The sequence below is a fragment of the Erythrolamprus reginae genome, chromosome 3 (assembly GCF_031021105.1).
Source record: "Erythrolamprus reginae isolate rEryReg1 chromosome 3, rEryReg1.hap1, whole genome shotgun sequence".
Classification (NCBI taxonomy): Eukaryota; Metazoa; Chordata; class Lepidosauria; order Squamata; family Dipsadidae; genus Erythrolamprus; species Erythrolamprus reginae.
In genome coordinates this window covers 251,255,852-251,270,998 of record NC_091952.1, presented here as the reverse complement: position 1 = coordinate 251,270,998, position 15,147 = coordinate 251,255,852, and the positions used below count along the sequence as shown (strand labels likewise).

Genomic DNA, 15,147 nt, shown 5'->3' with positions numbered 1-15,147 from the left:
ATTTTTATTTTTATTTATTTTTATTTTTATTTTTATTTTTTATTGGATTTGTATGCCGCCCCTCTCCGCAGACTCGCGGCGGCTAACAACAATGATAAATACAACATGTAACAATCCAATTTAATAAAACAACTAAAAAACCCTTATTATATATATAAAAAAACATACACACAAACATACCATACATAACTTGTAATGGCCTAGGGGAAGGAATATCTTAACTCCCCCATGCCTGGCGACAAAGGTGGGTCTTGAGTAATTTGCAAAAGACAAGGAGGGTGGGGGACATTCTAATCTCTGGGGGAGTTGATTCCAGAGGGCCGGGGCTGCCAAAGAGAAGGCTCTTCCCCTGGGGCCCGCCAAATGACATTGTTTGGTCGACGGGACCCGGAGAAGGCCAACTTTGTGGGACCTTATCGGCCGCTGGGATTTGTGTGGTAGAAGGCGGTTCCGGATGTATTCTGGCCCAATGCCATGTAGGGCTCTAAAGGACATTACCAACACTTTGAATTGTGACCGGAAACCGATCGGCAGCCAGTGCAGGTCGCGGAGTGTTGCAGAAACCTGGGCGAATCTTGGAAGCCCCACGATAGCTCTCGCCACCGCATTCTGCATGATCTGAAGTTTCTGAACACTTTTCAAGGGTAGCCCCTTGTAGAGAGCGTTGCAGTGATCGAGCCTCGAGGTGATGAGGGCATGAGTGACTCTGAGCAATGACTCCCGGTCCAAATAGGGCCGCAACTGGTGCACCAGGCAAACCTGTGCAAACACCCTCCTTGCCACAGCCGAAAGATGATGTTCCAATGTCAGCTGTGTATTTATTGCATTTATTTATTTCATCAAGTACGTATTGGTAGTATACAAAGAAATAACGCTGTTTACATAATATACATGATATTGGCACTAATAAGAGAGAAACATTAGGACAGGGATGGTAGGCACGCTGGTGCACTTATGTCATCATCACCACCCAGTAAGAGTCAACCAAGCCTGGGACTTAAAAGACAACCTACAAAGTTACCCCTGCATGGCCCCATGGGAGTCTGACAACCAATCAGAACACAAGCTCAGATTCAAAGCCCAACAGAGGGCAAAAAAGGGAAGAGAAGCTGGAAATCCCTGGCTTTTTTACCCTCTGTTGGGCTTTGAATCTTCCCTTCCCTTTTTTGCTCAGGATCTCAAACCATGTCATCCTGTTCATTAATAAACCATCTTTCCAATCAGCCTCCATGTTTTCAGTGTCTTTCTCCGCACTTGGAACTGAACCCAGGTGGATATTTCTTCCAAAAATATAAATAATATAATATCCAGTAGGGTTTTTTGCTCCTGTAATGATCATTAGCCAATAATCAGTTTGTGATCTTCTAAGCTGGCCCAGAATTATTAAACCTGACAATTAATTCAACATATTTTTTTTTTTAAAGTCCACTTTGAAAATGAAACTACCCCCCTCCCCATGCCCCACCCTGGTTTTTTCATTATATTCAGAATTACTTTTGGGCTTCTAATTGTTTCTTTTTCTAGTTAAATAAGAACACAAATATTGATTTTGTCTGTTGTGTCCTTCCAAAGGACCATTCAGGAATGAGGTTGCTTGCAGGAGTATCAGCATGTTGATATTCTTAAACTCTACATAAGACTTATTTTATGAAAAGTACCATCCTAAACCATTTTATGAATGTATTCACTGAAAGCTTCACAGATTTATAAATTAACAGAGTTGGAAGAGACCTTGTAGGATACATGGGGCTACCTTTGAAAAGTGTTCTGAAACTTCAGATCGTGCAGAATGCAGCTGCGAGAGCAGTCATGGGCTTTCCCAAATATGCCCATGTTACACCAACACTCCGCAGTTGATAGTTGCCGATCAATTTCCGGTCACAATTCAAAGTGTTGGTTATGACCTATAAAGCCCTTCATGGCATCGGACCAGAATATCTCTGAGACCGCCTTCTGTTGCACGAATCCCAGCGACCGATTAGGTCCCACAGAGTCGGCCTTCTCCGGGTCCCGTCAACTAAACAATGTTGGTAGGTGGGACCCAGGGTAAGAGCCTTCTCTGTGGGAGCCCCGACTCTCTGGAACCAGCTCCCCCCAGAGATTAGAATTGCCCCTACCCTCCTTGTCTTTCGTAAACTCCTCAAAACCCACCTTTGTTGTCAGGCATGGGGGAATTGAGATATCTCCCCTGGGCCTATATAATTTATGTATGGTATGTTTGTAGGTATGTCTGCTTAAAAATGGGGTTTTCTTAACTACTTTAAATTTTAAATTGTAAATTATTAGATTTGTTATGAATTGTTTTATTATGTTGTGAGCCGCCCCGAGTCTATGGAATGGGACGGCATACAAATCTAATAAATAAATAAATAAATAAATAAACAAACAAACAAATAAACAAATAAATAAATAAATAAATAAACAAACAAACAAACAAACAAACAAACAAACAAACAAACAAACAAACAAACAAACAAACAAACAAACAAATAAGAAGTAAGTAAGTAAGTAAGTAAGTAAGTAAGTAGGGGATCCTGCACCATTTCCGACAAATGGCAATCCAATCCAAGCTTCCAGTGATAAAATGCCAATGCAACCCCGAACCTCAGGATTTGTGGATAGAGTTTCAATTTTGGAATAAGGTCACAAAGCATTACAAAAGGTTTCTGTTAACAGTAGTTTCCACAAAGGAAAGGAAAGTTTATATATAATATAGTCTTCATTCTGCTCATACCTTTTGAGAATTTAAATCGCTGCAACATTGTATAAAAAGGGTTGTTTGCTTGCTTAGAAGAGTTCAAATCCGTGGACAGAGTGGACCACCTGGGGCACATTGTTTAAGGGGAAATACAATTATTAACAGAAAACAAACCTCTGATTGACAAAAGGGCTGAAAGGAATTGTGTTCTTGGGGAATCCAAAGTCATTCTTGGTTTGCTGTCCACAAAACATAGGTGTAGCCTTCCTACCTTTCAATCAAGTAATACATTTTATTTGTAATTCAAAACGAAGGAAATCCAAAGACCAAGAATACCATACCTGAACCTTAGCCCACTTAGTAAAGCACCATGTAGAGGTACAGTTTACCAGAGGCTTCTCCCTGCCTTTTCTGGCCCCGTTTCCTCCCAGGAGATTCCTAGAGAGGCCCCACAGAGGCCTCTTCCCACCTTTTCCAGCCGTCTTTCCTCCCAGGAGATTCCTAGAGAGGCCCCACGGAGGCCTCTTCCCACCTTTTCCAGCCGTCTTTCCTCCCAGGAGATTCCTAGAGAGGACCCACGGAGGCTTCTCCCCGCTTTTTCTGGTCCCGTTTTCTCCCAGGAGATTCCTAGGGAGGTCCCATGGAGGCTTCTCTCCGCCTTTTCTGGCCCAGTTTCCTCCCAGGAGATTCCTAGAGAGGCCCCACGGAGGCTTCTCCCTGCCTTTTCTGGCCCCGTTTTCTCCCAGGAGATTCCTAGAGAGGCCCCACGGAGGCTTCTCCCCGCCTTTTCTGGTCCCGTTTCCTCCCAGGAGATTCCTAGAGAGGTCCCACAGAGGCTTCTCTCCGCCTTTTCTGGCCCAGTTTCCTCCCAGGAGATTCCTAGAGAGGCCCCACGGAGGCTTCTCCCTGCCTTTTCCGGTTACAGTTTCTGAGGCTTGGGTTTGTAAGTGGAAAATGGTTCTTGAGAAGAGGCAAAAAAATATTGAACACCCGATTCTTATCTAGAAATGTTCGTAAGTAGAGGTGTTCTTAGGCAGAGGTACCACTGTATAAGTCTAAGTGCTATTGCTAAATTGCTGGCATCCAGGCCATTTAAAGGAGGAATATCTTATGGAAGCAATTGTTAACTGTGACAGCAATTTTCTTTTATTAACTTAATGGTGAAGATAGTTATGTGTCTCTTTCTTCTTGTTGTCTTTGACATCTTAAAACACGTGGTGTCGGGAGAAAAGACCGAAAAGTGACAAAGATATTTACTGAGAGCTGTTTCTTTATAGTTGCTCACCCAATGACAGGAATCTCACCACACTGGAGCACAATACACATAACTACAGTGTTCCCTCGATTTCCGCGGGGGATGTGTTCCGAGACCGCCCGCGAAAGTCAAATTTCCGCGAAGTAGAGATGCGGAAGTAAATACACCATTTTTGGCTATGTACAGTATCACAAGCCATCCCTTAACACTTTAAACCCCTAAATTACCATTTCCCATTCCCTAAACAACCATTTGCTCACCATTATTACTGGTACTCACCATTGAATAAGACACTTAGTGATCCTGATATTTATAAACATAATAATTTATTAAAAATAATTATTTTTTTTGTTATTTATTTGCAAAAATTATTAGTTTGGTGATGACATATGATGTCATTGGGTGGGAAAAACCGTGGTATAGGAAAAAAAACCGCGAAGTATTTTTTAATTAATATTTTTTAAAAAACCATGGTATAGGCTATTCGCGAAGTTCGAACCCGCGAAAATCGAGGGAACACTGTATTAAATATACTCCAAGAAAGAGTTCAGGTACGTTTACTCTTCCTTCATTCCAATTTGCCTTTTGCTCTTCAGCAAAGACCCCCTCCCTCCTACAGTAATGCACATTCCACCACATGTGATAAATCCATGAGAACTTTCCCTTATTCAATGAAGCATGATGGATAAATATTGACATGCATGAAAGTGTAGGAGAAGAGGAGGTGAAACTGGAGTGGGGGTGGGGGTGGAATAAAGTAAATAATAATAATAATAACAGAGTTGGAAGGGACCTTGGTGATCTTCTACTCCAACCCCTTAGTTGGGTATAACTATCAAGTGGTCAAGTGCAGGAAATGAAGACCAGTACAATAATTTGTTTAGAACAGCTTCTTTACTGCTGTTTGCATATATACAGGTCGTCTAGTCCAGTGATTTTCAACCTTTTTTGAGCCGCGGCACATTTTTTACATTTACAAAACCATGGGGCACATTGAGCGGGGGGGGGGGGAGTTTGGACAAAAAAATTATCTCTCTCTTCCTCCCTTTCGCTCTATTTCTCTCTCTCTCCCTCTTTCTCTCCCTTTCTTTTTTCTCTCTCCATCCCTTTCTTTCTCTTCCTTCCTTCCTTCCTCTTTTTTGCTCTCTTTCTCCCTCCCTCCCTCTGTCTTTCTCTCCCACCTTCTCTCCCTTTCTCTCTTTCTTTCTCTCTCTTGCTCTCTCTCTCATTCTCTTTCTTTTTCTTTCTTGCTCTTTCTCTTTCCCTTTCTCATTTTCTTTCTCTTTTTGTTGCTTTCTTTCTCTCTCTTTTGCATTCTTTCTCTCTTGCTTTCTCTCTCTTGCTTTTCTCTCTTTTTCTTTCTCTCTCTGAGCTTCGCGGCACACCTGACCATGTCTCACGGCACAGTAGTGTGCCGCCGCACACTGGTTGAAAAACACTGGTCTAGTCCAACCCTCTGCCGAAGCAGGAGACTCTTACACTTCCCTCTATCTAAGATCGACTTATCCTGAACCCAAAATGGAGCATTTTGGAAATAGCAAATTACCACAACACAAGCTTTGCCTTTATTACAGCCATACCTGGGAATGATAGGAAGAATCTCCAGAAGGAACAACAGGTCTTTCCCACAATCTAAGGACAAGATCTCTTTGGTGTGAGCCCCGTTGGTGTTCACTTGAAGCAAATACAGTCGAAAAGGAGAAGTGAGCCGGGTCAAGCCGCAAACTTTCTCAGTAAACTTGTGCAATATTCTAAATTCCGCATTTTTAAGTGTTATCGCACACAATATGCAAAAGACGTGGTTAAAGATGCAATCATATTTTGAAAGAAGAAACATCCAGAAGGGACCTGAAAGAAAAGCAGCCTATACTGGACCTCAATCAGGCTCTGTTCTGTTTGCTGCAAGGAGGTAAATTGCTGGGGGGCAGAGACCAAAGGGTGGGGGTGGCTGGGTGGGGCTAAATGCGGTGTATAAGACACACCCAAGTTTTCACTCTCTTTTGAGAGGTAAAAAGATGCATCTTACACTCCAAATCATACAGTAAGTTCTTGTGCAGTAACAATGATGGTGGCTCTACCATCCACCTGACTTTCAGCATCAAGAGCTGTTTCCAAGCTTGTAAGCCTTTCCCTTTGCCCGTAGAGTTCCCAAAAGAAAATAATCCATGATGCGATTGCTGGGTATAACTATCAAGGGGTCAAGTGCAGGAAATAAAGACCAATACTGTACAACAATTTGTTTAGAACAACTTCTTTATTGCTATTTGCATGCAGACAGGAATCTTTCCAGAGCAAAGCACCCTCTGTATATTTATCAGATAAATACTATGCAGATTTTAGAGAAAATCCCTTTTGAGCCTCTTTCTGCACTCCAATGACTCAAGGCTGATTTCACTTTTAGCTCCTTGAAAAAGAAGTCTTCCCTTCTACAAACATGTGTCCAAGTCCATAACCCCAACCAAATTAAATATTTATTTTGGTCATAGACCAGAATGAAAAAGCTAATATGCAAACAAAAGCTAAGAAATTATAAGATACATAAAGCACAAAAATATTTGGAAAAACTTAATATCTTCATGTATTATCTAACTACAGTAGATAGTAGTATCTACAGCTACAGGTATATATATGTATGTCTTTCTCTACCTCTACCATCTCTATCTCTATCATCTGTCTCTATCACTATCACTATCTTTATCATCTACAATGATATCTATGTCACTATATTTGTCTATTTATCATCTGTCACCTATCTCTATCCTGTGTCTATGTATCTATGTATCATCTCTCTCTTTCTCTCTCTCTCATTTGAATAATCTATATTTATACAGTTATACAATATTACTCATCATTAATTGGCTCCAATTGCTCAAAATTATTATTTTTTATTATTTATTAGATTTGTATGCTGCCCCTTTCCGTAGCAAACAAATGATGAGTAAAGGGACAAACTTTTTGCATCAAAATGTATTGAGCAACAAACTTGATGAGTTTTAAAGCAGTTGCATAACAAAATACCACTGTATGCCTCTATCTATCTATCTATCTATCTATCTATCTATCTATCTATCTATCTATCTATCTATCTATCTATCTATCAACCAGATAACACCAAGCTGGCAGGAATGGCCAACACTCCAGAGGATAGGCATAGGATACAGAAAGATCTAGACAGACTTGTACTGTGGGCCGGAATGAACAAAATGAAGTTCAATGTAGAGAAAAGTAAAATCCTGCACCTAGGCAAAAAAACAAAAAAAATGCATACAAATTAGGTGAAAACACACTCACCATAAGTGACTGTGAAAGGGATCTTGGAGTCTTGGTGGATAACCAGCTAAACATGGGCCAGCAATGTGCAGCAGCGGCTAAAAAAGCCAACACAATCCTAAGCTGCATGAACAGGAGGATACACTCCAAGACCAGAGAGGTAATATTACCACTCTATAAGGCCCTGGTCAGACCACACCTGGAGTATTGCAACCAGTTTTGGTCACCACACTTCAAAAGGGATATAGAGACTCTGGAAAGGGTGCAGAAAAGAGCAACTAAAATGATAAGGGGACTAGAGACCAGGCCATACGAGGAAAGGTTGCTGGAACTGGGCATGGACAGTCTAGTAAAAAGAAGGGCTAGGGGGGACATGATAGCTGTATACAGGTACTTAAGGGGTTGCCATGGAGAGGAGGGGGGTACACTATTTTCCAGGGCACCAGAGGGTCGGATGAGAAACAATGGTTGGAAGCTGACCAAGGAAATATTCAACCTGGAGATAAGGAAGAACTTCCTGATGGTGAGAGCGATCAACCAGTGGAATGGCCAGCGGAGGTTGTGAACTCTCCAACTTTGGACATTTTCAAGAGGAGATTGGACTGCCATTTGGCTGGAGTGCTGTAGGATTTCCTGCTCAAGCTGGGGGTTAAACTTGATGACCTGTAAGGTCCCTTTCAACTCTAATAATATCTATCTATCTATCTATCTATCTATCTATCTATCTATCTATCTATCTATTATCTATTATCTATTATCTATTATCTATTATCTATTATCTATTATCTATTATCTATTATCTATTATCTATTATCTATTATCTATTATCTATTATCTATTATCTATTATCTATTATCTATTATCTATTATCTATTATCTATTATCTATTATCTATTATCTATTATCTATTATCTATTATCTATTATCTATTATCTATTATCTATTATCTATTATCTATTATCTATTATCTATTATCTATTATCTATTATCTATTATCTATTATCTATTATCTATTATCTATTATCTATTATCTATTATCTATCTATCTATCTATCTATCTATCTATCTATCTATCTATCTATCTATCTACCTACCTAAATAACGTATGTTATGACTCTTCATAACTGGCTTTCCTTCATGGTTTCTGATTTTCCAGGCTTCCTTTCTCATCGTTGAAGACCCTTTGCAGAGCAACCTTATAAGATGTTCTGGGCTGGCCTTTCCCTCCCTTCTTCCTCCCCACTAAGAAATAAAGGAGTGGGTTGATGCTGCTGTTGAGAGTGGCACATGCTATTGCAATGGTCATGAGGAGGAGATTATAAGTATCAAAATATTCAATGACATAAAGGACAATCATTGGGAGAGAAAGCAGGAGGTAGAAGAAGAGAACCAGCAAGATGGTGGTGAGCAGTTTCCTTTGATTTTGTTGCATTTTAGATCTTATATATATCAAGAGAGTCACAGTAGACAGAACCACGAGGGGTGTGCAAAATAAACCATTCACAAAAAGCTGGTAAAGCACAGGTGAACTTCCAAAGCTTCTGGTCTGGTGGAAAATGAAGTGCACCGCAGAGAGCAGGAAGGAGAGGATCCAGATGAGGCTGCAAACAAGTGTGGACAAATATGCAGGACGATGGCAGCGATACCAGAATGGGAAGAGGACACCCACACATCTCTCCAGGCTGATGGCCGTCAGCAGAAACTGGCTGGCAGAATAGGTGAAGAAAAAGAACTCAAAGAGTAAGAAGTAAAAAGTATCGATTATGTATGTTCTGTGGGTCAGAGCAAACACTGTCACAAATATAGTTGCAGTGATCAGGGATGTGAGGACCCCAGAATCAGCGATGGAGAGGTTCAGGATGAAAGTGGTGAAAGGATTCCTCTTAATGGAAAAGGCCAGGAGGTAAATTGTCCTTCCATTTCCCACCAGGCCCAAAAGGCAAATGAGGGCAATGAAGCCATTGAGAACATTACGGGTTAAATTATCGAACAGATGATCATAAGGAGAAGAAAAATATTCTGGTGTTAGAGAAATGTTTGAAACAATTCCAGTAGCATTGAAGGGAAAGTCAACCGATTCAGAACCATTCCCAGGACTTTTAGGAATTTTTAATTCGCTCTGTATCCTAATAACACTAAGAGACAAAAAGAGAATCAGTCCTTGTTAGTGAAATACATACATATTGTAGAAAGGCCCACCCTCCTTCCCAGATTAAAATAGTATTTATTCTTAATATTAAAAAGAGGCAGAATATTATATTTCCCAAAAAGGAGAAATGGAGAGAAATCTTCTTAAGAGCCTTGGTGGTGCCATGGTTAGTGTGCAAGCTATTTCTGCTGATCTTTGGCTGCCAGCAGTTTGGCAGATCAAATATCAGTAGGCTCAAGGTTGACCCATCTTTTATTTATTTATTTATTAGATTTGTATGCCACCCCTTTCCGGAGACACGGGGTGGCTCACAACAACAATAAAACAATGTCCAACAAATCTAACAATTTAAAACACTAAAAAACCCTTATTAAAAGCAAACATACACACAAACATACCATGCATAAACTGTATAGGCCCAGGGGGGATGACTCAAATCCCCCATGCCTGACGGCAGAGGTGGGTTTTAAGGAGTTTACAAAAGGCAACGAGGGTGGGGGCAGTTCTAATCTCCGGAGGGAGCTGGTTCCAGAGGGTTGAGGCCGCCACAGAGAAGGCTCTTCCTCTGGGTCCCGCCAAATGACATTGTTTAGTTGACGGGACCCGGAGAAGGCCAAGTCTGTGGGACCTAACCGGTCACTGGGATTCATGTGGCAGAACGCGGTCCTGGAGATATTCTGGTCCGATGCCATGAAGGGCTTTATAGGTCATAACCAACACTTTGAATTGTGACCGGAAACTGATCGGCAACCAATGCAGACTGTGGAGTGTTGGTGTAACGTGGGCATACCTAGGGAAGCCTATGATTACTCTCGCAGCTGCATTCTGCACGATCTGAAGTTTCCGAACACTTTTCAAAGGTAGCCCCATGTAGAGAGCATTACAGTAGTCGAACCTCGAGGTGATGAGGGCATGAGTGAATGTGAGCAGTGAGTCACGGTCCAGATAGGGCCGCAACTGGTGAACCAGGCGAACCTGGGCAAAAGCCCCCCTCGCCACAGCTGAAAGATGGTTCTCTAATGTGAGCTGTGGATCGAGGAGGATGCCCAAGTTGCAGACCCTCTCTGAGGGGGTCAGTAATCTATGAAATTGTCCCTGGGAGGCAGAACCCATAGCCACTCCATCTTATCAGGGTTGAGTTTGAGTCTGTTGACACCCACCCAGACCCTAACAGCCTCCAGGCACTGGCTCATCACTTCCACTGCTTCGTTGACTGACTCCAAGGTTGGTAAAATGGGGACCCAGGTTTTTTGGGTAATATGTTTATTCTCTGTAAACCATTTAGAGAGGGCTGTAAAGCACTGTGAAGCGGTATATAAGTCTATCTCTGAGACCGCCTTCTGCCGCACGAATCCCAGTGATCGGTGAAGTCCTACAGAGTTGGTCTCCTTAGGCTCCCGTCGACCAAACACTGCCCCCACCCTCCTCGCCTTCCGAAATAGTTTAAAAACTCATCTTTGCCCCCAGGCTTGGGGCTTTTAGATCTTCCCCTTGACCAATGGATGTTTTAAGTATGATTGTTGAATGATTGGTTTGATAGGTTTTCTTTTAATTGAATTTAACTATTGTTTTTTAATGTATTATTAATTGGGTTCATATTATTGTCCTGTTTTTGTACATGCTGTTAGACACCCTGAGTCCTCGGAAAGAGGCGACATACAAATCCAATTAATTAAATAAATAAATGCCATTGTTATTGGTATTAAATGGAGAAAATGGCCCCAATGTTCCTGCCTAGAATAACAGTCTCAAGGAAAAGAGGTTGGTCTTTTGGTATGTGCCGTAAATTGTGCATCCATGCAGAATGACTGGGCCAGTCTATGCATAAACAAAACACCTTCAGCCACAGCTCTGGAGCTGATGGAATTAATCATGCCGCCTTGATTGCATCAGCAGAATTCTGCCCGGCCGCTCTGTTTAGGGTGACCCGCTCCCTTCTTAACCAGGGGGGAGTTGGGGAGCCCTTGCAGAGTAGTGCCGAGGATTTTAACTCATTTTTCGCTGATAAAATCGCTCGGATCTGGGCGGACTTCAACTCCAATTGGATATCAGAGTCGACTGACAATGACTCAGTCGAGGTGACTGGGGCACATACTTGTCCACCTGTCTGGGAAGAGTTTGATCTGGTGGCACCTGATGAAGTGGACAAGGCCATTGGAGCTGTGAGTTCTGCCACCTGCTTACTGGATCCATGTCCCTCCTGGCTGGTTTCGGCCAGCAGGGAGGTGACACGGAGCTGGGTCCAGGAGATTGTCAATGCCTCCTTGGGGAGGGGGTCCTGTCCAGCTCCTTATAAGGAGGCACTTGTGTGCCCCCTCCTCAAGAAGCCTTCCCTGGACCCAGCCGTGCTTAATAACTACCATCCAGTCTCCAACCTTCCCTTTATGGGGAATGTTGTCTAGAAGGTGGTGGCGCTCCAACTCCAGCGATCCTTCGAAGAAGCAAATAAATAAATAAATAAATAAATAAATAAATAAATAAATAAATAAATAAATAAATAAATAAATAAATAAATAAATAAATAAATAAATAAATAAATAAATAAATAAATAAATAAATAAACAAACAAACAAACAAACAAACAAACAAACAAACAAACAAACAAACAAACAAACAAACAAACAAACAAACAAACAAACAAACAAACAAACAAACAAACAAACAAATAAATAAATCTTTAGAGAGTAAGGGATTGCAAGTGTGCAACCAGACACACAATGGAAAATGCTGCTCAATTTTAGTTGGAGTTTGTTAACTAATATAGATAGGGTTTGTTAGAGAAAAGCTGCTTACTTCGATACCCAAAAAGTCAGACGATTTTAAACAACATTTGTTAGGTGGAGGAAATGAGGGCAACAAATAGCACATATCACCTTACGTAACCAAAGAGATTTTCCTTTTGGAATATTTTGAAACAACTGGAAGGCTGACTCCATTCTTGCAAAGAAAATAATGTGTGTCATAATATACTTACTCTTTCACTGCGTGCCAAATAGAAGGGATGTGTTGTGATGGTATTCGGATGGATCTATTACCTAAAGAAGCAATTATAGTAAATCCTTATTTTTGTCAATAACAGGAGGTGTCAAAAATACTAATGTGCTTTAGAAACTTCATCCACACAGTTTTGTTTCTTCCTGAATGGAAGTTTGTAAATATATTGTAGGAAGTTGTCACCTACCACTCTCCTAGAAAAATGAAATATTTTAGGAAATATTAAAAGGACAGAATATTTCCCCTAAAAGGGAGGCAGAAAGTCAATGTGCCATTATGGCATGGGACAGTCTATTCTACATAACAAAGATCTACCAGTGATAAAATGCCAATGCAACCCCCAACCTCAGGATTTGTGGATAGAGTTTCAATTTTAAAATAAGATCACAAAGCATTAGGAAATGTTTCTGTTAACAGCAGTACCCACAAAGAAAAGGAAAGTTTATATATAATGTAGTCTTATTTTTGTCCATACCTTGTAAGTAATTAAATTGCTGCGACATTGTCTAAAAAGTGTTGTTTGCTTGCTTAGAAGACTTCAAATCCGTGGACAGAGTGGACCACCTGGAGCACATTGTTTAAGGGGAAAATACAATCATTAACAGAAAACAAACCTCTGATTGACAAAATGGCAGAAAGGAATTGTGTTCTTGGGGAATCCAAAGTCATTCTTGGTTCACCGGCCACACAAAATAGGTACAGTAGTCCCTCGCTATACCGCGCTTCACCTACTGCGGCTTCACTTCATTGCGGGTTTTCAAGAAATATTAATGAGAAAAATCATTCACGGATCTTCGCTGGTTCGCGGGTTTCTGAGGAAGTCGATCGGCAGATTTAAACAGCCCGCCGAACTCGATCGGCAGGTTTTTCAAAAAAATATATATCTAAAATTGTAAATACTGTATTTAAATACTGTATCTAAAATAAATACTGTGTGGGAAGGGTTTATAAACACTTAAAACAATGAAAACTTACCAAACTATTACAATATAAATACTTAAATAAGTACTATCAGTCGATAAATTCCCCATCGCGGATTTCACCTATCGCGGCCACGTCTGGAACGTAACACCAGCGATAGGTGAGGGACTACTGTATAGCCTTTCCTACCTTTCAATCAAGCAATACATTTTATTTGTAATTCAAAACTAAGGGAATCAAAAGACCAAGAGTACAATTCGATAACCATAAAAATTATCCTTTTTGAAACCTTGGTAGGACTAGATAGATATATGAATGTAAATAAATAAATAAATAAGGGAGGGAGGGAGGGAGGGAGGGAAGAAGAAAGAAAGAAAGAAAGAAAGAAAGAAAGAGGGGAGGGGGATAGAGAGAGAAAGAAAGAAAGAAAGAAAGAAAGAAAGAAAGAAAGAAAGAAAGAAAGAAGTGTGATTGGACACACACAGAATTTGTGTTTGATGTATATGCTCTCTGTGTACATAAAAAGAAAAGATACATTCATCAAGAATCATAAGGTACAACACTGATACAATGATAGTCATAGGATACAAAGAAGCAATCAAATCATACTAGGCAACAATCAATATAAATTGTAAGGATACAATCAACAAGTTACAGTCATACAGTCATAAGTGGGAAGAGATGGGAGATTTGAATTATGAGAAGATTAATAGTAATAGCAATGCCGACTAGGAGCCCATACTAATGACTCCTATCCTGGTCTCAAAAAGGAAAGTTTTTTAGATAGTAAATGACCTTAACAGCTTTTACTGCAGACATACCTGGTGATGATAGGAAGAATCTCCAGATGGAACCAGCCGGTCTCCTTTGGAATCTAAAACTGAGATCTTTTTCTGATTAAGCCCATTAATCTTGTTAGCTTGTACTTGATGCAGTTACAGTCAGAAAGAGGAATGAGACCAAGCTACAAACTTTCCCACAATAATAAAAAGAATGCGTGGGACATTTTTCTCTGAATTTTGCAACTTCAAGTGCACATAATATGTGTTCTGGTTTCTGGTAGAACTTTATCTATTACAACTAACTCTTACTAAATGCAGTATTTCATAAACAAAGAAACTCCATTTTTATTTCTCTTCCCTTCCGTATTCACTACAGTTCACTCTGCCACATTCCTCTTCCTCCCCCTTATCTTTCTTAATTGCATTACTCATACATTGCTCCCAGTGTTCTCCGTTTAACAAGATTTATTTACTCACAACATGATTCACGAACATGATTCACGAATATGCAAAAGGAATAGTTAAAAATATGATATCTTAAAGAAGTAGTAACTGAAAGTTGTTAGACTGAGATGCAGCCTAACCTGAACCTCTACTTAGCCCACTTAGTAAAGCACCATGAAGAGGTATATAAATCAAAGTGCTATTGCTAAATTGCTGGTGTCCAGGCCACTTAAAGGAGGAATATCTTATGGCAGCAGTTATTAACTGTTACAGCAATTTTCTTTTAATTCAGTTTTTCTTTTAAGTTCAGTTTCTCTTAAGTTAAGGAGAGCTATACAGAAGAAAATATATTTATATAGTTCTGGGCTGAAATGTGAAGTTATTGATTGTGGGCTTCCAGAAATTTTCCCTGTATCACATCATTTTGTTATTTCTATGCTTCCTATATCATCATTAACCTGATTCTGATTGGCTTGTGAAGCAAATGACGCCAGGAAACAATGCGAACTTTCACACTTTTGCCCATTTAATCCCGTGCGCAAATGTTACTGGTTAGTGTGTCTTTGTGTGAGATTTCGGCAATTTCACTGATTTCTTTGCTTCCATGCATGCCTGGAAGCAAATTCTCATGCGG

At 40.4% G+C, this 15,147-nt stretch overlaps 1 protein-coding gene across 1 annotated transcript; it reads right to left on the bottom strand.

Annotated features, from left to right (window-relative positions):
* Window positions 1-8,339: 8,339 nt before the first annotated feature.
* On the bottom strand, window positions 8,340-14,180 carry LOC139166015 (proto-oncogene Mas-like). The gene is made up of 4 exons (XM_070749276.1): window positions 14,109-14,180; window positions 12,842-12,930; window positions 12,347-12,407; window positions 8,340-9,358 (listed from the first exon to the last, which is right to left on the bottom strand). Exons 2-4 carry the CDS (start codon window positions 12,867-12,869, stop codon window positions 8,359-8,361), a joined length of 1,089 nt encoding a protein of 362 aa, XP_070605377.1. The 5' UTR covers window positions 12,870-12,930; window positions 14,109-14,180; the 3' UTR covers window positions 8,340-8,358.
* Window positions 14,181-15,147: the final 967 nt, after the last annotated feature.